Below are 8,348 nucleotides of genomic sequence, written 5' to 3'. Positions count from 1 at the left end.
TTACAGGAACAGCACAGAAGACAGACAACATTAAAAACATGTACTTGCATGTAGGACAACTCAGTTAGAAAAGTATAGTGAATGGATGGAATCTACTGTATGATAAAAATGCTACAAACACCATTTAGTTGCCGTCAATAAGAAATTTACTTGTTTTAAAAAAATCCAAATGCTGGCATTGTCCAGAAAAATTTAACAGGTTTATTTATAATTATTATAAAGTTGAACCGCTGAAACTTGTTCACTGAAACATTTTAACTTGCATTAATGCTTTACGCCTCTGCATTTATATTAAAAATTCACACACAAATGAAAATGGAAAAACTGCCAATACCTGATTTCTGTCCCCTATTTTTCCACTCGCAATCATATACTTAGGTACCTTTTGACCCCATGGAAAAAAAATATCTAACGTTCAGAACTACCAATAACAGGAAGAAGAGAATTTTTTTTTTTTTTTTTTTTTTTTTTTTGAGAATGAAATGTTTCCCATCATAGTGGATTCTTAAGCACGTTCTCCACGTATGCGGCGTGCTAGCTGGATGTCTTTTGGCATAATTGTTACACGTTTGGCATGGATAGCACACAGGTTGGTGTCTTCAAAAAGGCCAACCAGATAGGCCTCACTTGCCTCCTGCAAAGCACCAATAGCTGCGCTCTGGAAGCGCAGATCTGTTTTAAAGTCCTGAGCAATTTCTCGCACCAGACGCTGGAAGGGAAGTTTGCGAATCAGAAGTTCAGTGGACTTCTGATAACGTCTAATTTCACGGAGTGCCACAGTACCAGGCCTGTAACGATGAGGTTTCTTCACCCCTCCAGTAGAGGGCGCACTCTTGCGAGCGGCTTTTGTAGCCAGTTGCTTCCTGGGTGCTTTACCACCGGTGGATTTGCGGGCAGTCTGCTTTGTACGAGCCATGGTACAGAGACCTCCTTACTTACCCCCCTTCTCCTTCGGCTGTAGCTCGGCGAGCGAGAGGCGGCGCTGGCGTTAGAAAGCGATGGCGGCGCGGCGGCGGCTGCGAACACCCTTGGGTGAAATTTAAGAAATAAAGTAAAAGGGATTGGAATTAAGAAGAATTAATTAATTACTCCAAGGAAGCTTCATTCTTATTTCCCTTTAAACTGCCAATGAAACACAGAAAAGCAGAGGAAAACTCACAACAGTGAAAGCTAAGACTCTTGGACTACTTTGTGCCCTAATCTTGAAGTAAATTCTGCCAGTCATAAGGATGGTAGCAAATGATTAGGAGAAAATAATTCAAGGTTTGCCACACATATAAGTTTCATTTTGTTAAAAGAGATGGAGAACTTAAACAAAAAAAAAGGCTAAAAGGAGCTTTTATAACTGCCCCTCTGTGCATAAAATCAGCAGCCAAACCAACTTCACAGTCCTACTCTATGACATGGCAGAGAACAGCCACCCAAACCTTTCCATATTTGTTTCCAACATGTTCACAAAGACTCCCAATATGTAGGGGCAACTGGTGGTAGCACTTTGACTTAAATAATGTACTGTTAGGACTGGGTACAGGGGCTCACATCTGTAATCTCAGCATTTTGGGAGGCCAAAGTGTGAGGATTGTCTGAGTCTAGTAGTTTGAGATGAGTATGGGCAACATGGCAAGACCCCTTCTCTATAAAAATAAAATACAATGAAATAAAATAAAATAAAGTAGTGTTAACAAAAGTAAAAAATTATGGTTACAGATGGGGGAAAAAGCCTGGAGATAAAACTTCTTCCTGGGTCCCACTAGTTTAAAATAGCAGAGAACCAGTGGGTTTAGGGAAGAAAACTATCTCACAAAACAACAGAAACATTGGGTGAACATCAACAAAACCCTAGAAATGAGGTTGATTTGAGCATAACAGTCTGCATTTCTGTTAGAAATTTCAAAAGTTTACCAGGAGTAGGAACTCAGCCATTGATTCTCTAGTCTGTTAACAGACACTGAGACTTAGGACTGAATCTTTTGTATGGGAATGTGTAACACATGCAGAAAATGTGGACCTCTAGGAGGAACATTTTGCTAATAAGAGAGTAGTAACTATTAGGTTGGTGCAAAAGTAATTGTGGTTTTTGCCACTAAAAGTAATGAAATGATTAGAAGGAATATATTTCTAATAATACAAGATCAGGAGGAAAGTTTTAATAAGTTAGTATTATCATCAAAAGAGTCATGACTTCTATGAAGAGAAAGTCACAGAAAAATAATAGAGAAACCAAAAGGTGATGCTATGCAATGAAAGAGTAATAAAATAGAAGAAAAGAGGAGAGTAAACACAACATAATGGAAAGGAAAATGCTAAGATTAGAAAGTTTCTGCAAGGAAACTCAAAATATAATGATTAACTTAAATTCTGCACTAACATCCAGAAACAGCAAAATTTATATTGTAGAAAATGTGATCAGTCTTGTAGAACAGTGTTTCCCCCACAGGTTAGTGTGCATGGAAATCACCCAAGGTTCTTATTAAAATACAGATTCCAATGCATTAGGTCTGTCTGGGCCCAAGATTGTGCATTTCTAACAAGCTCTCACAACTACTGGTCTAAGTGCTATGTATTGTGTAACAAAGCTGTAAAGAATAAACTTGCAGAGTAACAGACATAAAATAATTAAAGAGAAGATGATAGCAATGAATGGCAATGAGCATGTGGATGTTTGTGTTTCCGAAGAAGAGATCAGAAAAATGGAACAGTAGCAGTAATTAAATGTACAGTTAAAGAAAAATTTCCTGAGATTGACAGAGAACTGAGAATGCAGAAAAAAGGTATCACCATTTTCTGTGCCAAATTCAGTGAAGGGATTACAAATCTATAAACCCAGAACAAGACAGAATGATCTTTGTTTGTGCAATCTTTAATAAATAAGACATTGATATTGGTTTAATAAAAATAGCTATGTCTCAAATTTAGTAAGAGGACCATAACTTCTAATGTTGTGGCTTTAGGCAGTCTACTCCACTGGCAGTAAGGTTTGTTATTGCCTTTGTTTCAAAGCTAAACTATAAACTAAGTTCCTCCCAAAGTTAGTTTGGCCCACACCCAGGAATGAACAAGGACAGTTCGGAGGTTAAAAGCAAGATGAAGTTAGTTAGGTCAAATCTTTTTTACTCTTTCAGTTATAATTTTGCAATATCAGTTCCATAACTTAAATGATGATTTTCACAGTTTTCATAAATAACCTAGGTAAGCAAATAAAATAAAATAATTAGGTAAATGTAATAGGATAAATTCTTGTAGACAAATTCATCATAAGTTAGAATCTAAAATTATATTAAATTAAATAATAGATATTTCATTATTTGGGTATTTTCCAATAAAATATATTTGTAGGAAAACATTCTTTCTAAAAAAAAAAGTGTGTCCTTTCTAAAAAGGTGAACAATTTTTGTCTAATTCAAAGCTCATTTAAAGGTCACGTATAGGACAAGGTAAAAGGAACCAGGAAACAGAAGAGATGTAAAGAAAGTTATAAAAATAAAAAGGGTTTTTCAGGTTTTTTTGGGGGAAAGAAAGCTTAAAGAGAAACAGTTTCACATGAGAAAGAATCTCTTATGGTACATTTAGTCCTAGAGTAACATGACTGGTTGTTTAAGAAGGAGGGATGTTCAGGACAAACCAGAAAGTCCAAGAATGTCATGAATGATCTGTGTAAGTTAAAAAAAGAGGATTTTTTTAAAAATATACTTTTATATGGTCAAATAGTCACATTATTATTAAGTTTTGGGTTGCTTAGAAAAAACCCTGAGATTTAAATACTTTTTAAAATTAAGATTATTACATTCAAGTATCTCTCTGTATGCACTTTTAAAGTACTTGTGACATTGAATTACAGGGCTTTGACTCCTGAGTCTAAAAAGGACACCAAGTCCTGCTAAATTTTAAACACTAACAGCAATTGAAACCCCATCATCAGGCCCACTAGAAGATGCCAGTCAAAATAAACTGCATTCCTGAAACACAGGGCCAGAAATTAAAGCTATTCAAGTCCTTAAGGCCCAGGGACTATTGAGGAAGAGGTGGGCATGTGAGATTGTAAGGGTCAATTTTGAGACATAACATAAGTTCACTTTCTCTATAAATTAATCATTAATATCTAAGGCACACTGATGCAAGGCCAGCATATGGACCTGTTTCAGATTAACAAGGTTTTCTTGAAGCATTTAGTCAACTCATACATAAAGGTTATAAAGGTTAGGAAAGGCTTATGGAAGTTATATCTCATGGTCAAGATTAAAATTTTATAGATGATTGTTTATAAAATTTTGAAAAACAAATTTAATCAGCTTGATACTGTTTTCATTAGGGCTTATTGTTAGAAAATTAAGTCTCCTCTCTCAAAGAATGAAGATTTTTGCTGTTTTTTTTTTTTTTTTAAATCCTTGAGGTATCACTTTTGTCAAATGAGTGACTTATTTTACAATGACCTGTGATATCAAGTGTTTTACAGCTTTGATATTTGACAGCTTTCCAAAATCAAATGACAAATTATGGCTTTTTCTGATCTAACTAATGCTTTAAAATATTGGGTTCCTTAACATCCAAAAATAACATAATTTGGCTTACTTGGTATAAAAATTATACAGGAAATATTGTCAAATATGAAATGGTGTTTATTTTTCTTTAGGCTGGATTTGTATGAATATATCATTGCTATGTCTTCCAAAATCATGGGAAATTTCTATAATTCTAATATGACTTAGTGTACATTATCAGTAATAACTATAATTGTTATGTTAAATTGTTGTGTGCCACAGAAGTAACAAATTTCCTTGTCAATTGTGTCTTTGACTGTGGCTGCTCTGAAACATTTTGTCATCCACAGACAATTGTCTTGCTTTGGTCCTCCTTAGAAGGTGGTTTTGTAATCATCTATAGAACTCTAACAAGTGTCCTTAAAAGTAGGTTTCTGATAACTCTGGAGATTGTGACATTATAATAGAGGAAGAAACTCTCAAGACTCTCATGGAGAGCTGAAATGTTCATGAATATCAAGCAGAAAAGGAGTAAAATGTGTGAACCGAATTAATAGAAAACAAAGCAATGTTTTTAACTTTTTGGCTGAAACGTTGCTGATTCTTTGTTTTGTTTCTCAGAGTCAAGAAAATTTTTAAGCTATTTACAGCTTTTAACAATTGAGTATGTTCCTACAAACAAAATTTGGGGCATGTTTGCTTCTCTCTACTGATTTCTCCAGAATTTGGAAACTATTTTTGAGTATTCTTAACTTACGACAATACAGTTATCTGCATAAGTGCGATAAAAATCCGTTGGTTGGGTGTGGAGGCTTACACTAGTAATCCTGGTCCTTTGGAAGGCTGAGGTGGGAGGGTCATTTGAGCTCAGGAGTTTGAGAACAGTCTGGGCAACATAATGAGATCTCATCTCTTAAAAAAAAAATCTGTTTTTATTTGTAACAGGACACAATTAGAGAAACTGGTTATTTTACCAAGGCTTTGATTGGAATGATGTGCTTTTCTTTAAGGAATCAAGCTTGATTTATAGAAACAATAAAAGCCCCTTGGAAAAATTGGCCTCATACCTTTGTCTACATAGGCTCTGATCTGTGGTAGGAATGTCACTTTCTGACAGGCTCAGGAGCCCCAGGTTTATCTTGGAAACTCAAGAGGAGAAGATCACCCAACTTATAGGTATTTAATGACACAAATTCATGGCTGGGCTTGACTTTAAAAAAAAGTATTATTTGAGATTCCTTCTATGGAATACAGTTCCATCAAAACCAATGTAAAAGCTTATGCAAAAAAAAAAATTATTCTTGCTGCACTGTATACAAATAATCAGGCCAAATATAATAAAACAAACCAGTTCTACCAGGATTTGTCTTTAGTAAAAATGAGAAACTGGAGAGAGAAAAACTACGTTTCAAAAACTATAGTATACATGTCGTTAGATTCTAGTCTCACCCAATGTTTTTCAATTTTTATTATTTTCTAGTTTGAACCAAATTCTAATTTTTCTTAGCTACAAGTCCTCAAAATAAGGTTTTCAATTTTCTGCTCTTTTCCTCCATTTTTCCTAATTTGGAGTCACTGAGAACTAAACTGCTTTTGTAAAGCCCTTTGAACTGAAGCTAGACAAGTTAAACTTCACAAGAAAATAACAGTAACCTATTTACATACGTAAGCCACTTTCATACCTGCCTACTGATGGCTTCAGAGTAATGCCCTATATCAATTTTCTAGGATTATTCTTTTGTTTGCTGCTGTTTTTCTCCCTTCCTCTGCCTATTTTCTCTTCATAGGACATGAGACTTCCCAACCTTACAGAAATGAGCTTTCCTAATAACTTGGGATGTACCTGTCTAGGAGTAAACCATTACAGCCATGAGAGATCAGACGAAACCTGGGTCCAGAGACTCATTTTCTTCTAAAATACTTTCTCCAAAGGATTTAAATAGAGAAAAGGGTAGAAATGTGAGAGGAAAATATCTTGGGTCTCCAAAACCACTAAACTAAAGGGAAAATTCAATCTGGGAACTGCTTAGGGCAAACCTGCTTCCCCTTCTATTCAAAGTCATTCTTCTGCTTACTGAGATAAATGCATATCTGATTGCCACCTTTGGAAGGGCTAATCAGAAACTCAAAAGAATGCAACTGGCCGGGCACAATGGCTCACGCCTGTAATCCCAGCACTTTGGGAGGCCCAGGCGGGCAGATCACGAGGTCAGGAGATCGAGACCATCCTGGCTAACACGGTGAAACCCCATCTCTACTAAAAATACAAAAAATTAGCTGGGTGTGATGGCAGGCGCCTGTAGTCCCAGCTACTTGGGAGGCTGAGGCAGGAGAATGGCGTGAACCCGGGAGACGGGGCTTGCAGTGAGCAGAGATCCCGCCACTGCACTCCGGCCTGGGCGACAATGTGAGACTCTGTCTCAAAAAAAAAAAAAAAAAAAAAAAAAGAATGCACCGGTTTTTTTTGACCTATGTCTCATGTCTTTCTAAAGTTTATAAAAGCTAGCTGTGCATTCTGACCACCTTGGGCACATGTTGTCTGGACCTCCTGGGGCTCTGTCACGGGTGTGTCCTCAACCTTGGCAAAATAAACTTTCTAAATTGACTGAGACCTGTCTCAAATGTTTGGGATTCACAACACATAGAACAAAATTGGAAGGATATGTTCCTGCTCCCTGATGTGGAATTCTGCGAGATTATTTATTTATTTATTTATTTATTTATTTAGAAGACACTGGGGTCATACTATGTCTCCCAGTCTGGTCTTGTACTCCTGGCCTCCAGATATCCTCCTGCCTTGGCCACCCAAAATGCTGGGATTACATGCATGGGCTACTGCAACCAGTCCAGGAGATTGTTCATTTTCTTTTCTTCCTGTTTTTTTTTCCCTAAATTTTCTACAGTAAAGGTAAAATGGATCTATTTTTAAAAGTCTAAAAAATAGAAGTCACTAGTAGTGCCTATCACTTGGCATATAAAGATGTCCACTGTCTTATTTCATATTTTACAACAAAAATCTAAAGAGTTTTCAAAATTAAATAGACTCTAATGATGCTCAGGATACCTTAATAACTACAGGGCAACCAGGGACACCATTGCTATAACTTGATCTCTCCTGTTAGAGTAAATTATTTTGTTGTCCTATTTCTGATTTTTCTAGCATTACAAAACTTCCAAAACCTTTTAAAAAGAATAAATAAATTATATTGGATTTGGTTTTATTCTCTGATCTTTAAATTTTTTTTCAAATCAAAATTCACTTCAATAAAATTAAGGATAGAAAATATTCTGAATTCTATTATTTATATAAATGCCATGACTAGTATAGCTATTTTACTTAGCAACAGATTTTTAAAGCACAAAAAATGAAGAAAAATCGATGCTGGAACTGATGTAATTTTTTATGTACAAGTAATGATAGGAACCTTTTTTTCTAGTGACAAGAAAAGGGACACATATCTTTTTTTCTGAAGAGGAAAATCGTGTTTTAGAAGTTTTAAAAATATTTTTTCCTAAATGTACTTTAATTTTGCTTTATGTGGACATTTTGTAAATCTAACTGGATATTTGGAACCACAAATTATATGTATTTTCCCACAGATATCCAATCTGCAATTTCAACATTCTGTCAAAAAGTTTAGTAAACTTAATGGAACATAATTTATATTCATTCTCACATCAAATTCTCAACTGACATTTTAGAAAACAACAATAACAAAAACAAAGGAAAAGAAAGTAAAAGAAGACAAAAAAACTCCACTCATCTCTTCTGGTATTTTAGATATTAGAAACAAACATATTGCATTTGAGTTACTTTTTAAGTCCAGAAAAGTTCTTTAGGTATTTTCCAAAATGGAAACAAAACAGTTT

At 35.3% G+C, this 8,348-nt stretch overlaps 1 protein-coding gene across 1 annotated transcript; it reads right to left on the bottom strand.

Moving 5' to 3' along the window:
* Nucleotides 1–505: 505 nt before the first annotated feature.
* Nucleotides 506–916, bottom strand: HIST1H3A (histone cluster 1, H3a). Its single transcript, NM_001168918.1, has one exon. The coding sequence runs from the start codon at nucleotides 914–916 to the stop codon at nucleotides 506–508; it is 411 nt and encodes a 136-aa protein (NP_001162389.1).
* Between the last annotated feature and the right edge of the window lie 7,432 nt (nucleotides 917–8,348).

The sequence above is a fragment of the Papio anubis genome, chromosome 9, assembly GCF_008728515.1.
Source record: "Papio anubis isolate 15944 chromosome 9, Panubis1.0, whole genome shotgun sequence".
Taxonomy (NCBI): domain Eukaryota; kingdom Metazoa; phylum Chordata; class Mammalia; order Primates; family Cercopithecidae; genus Papio; species Papio anubis.
This window is presented reverse-complemented; position numbering and strand designations above follow the sequence as displayed.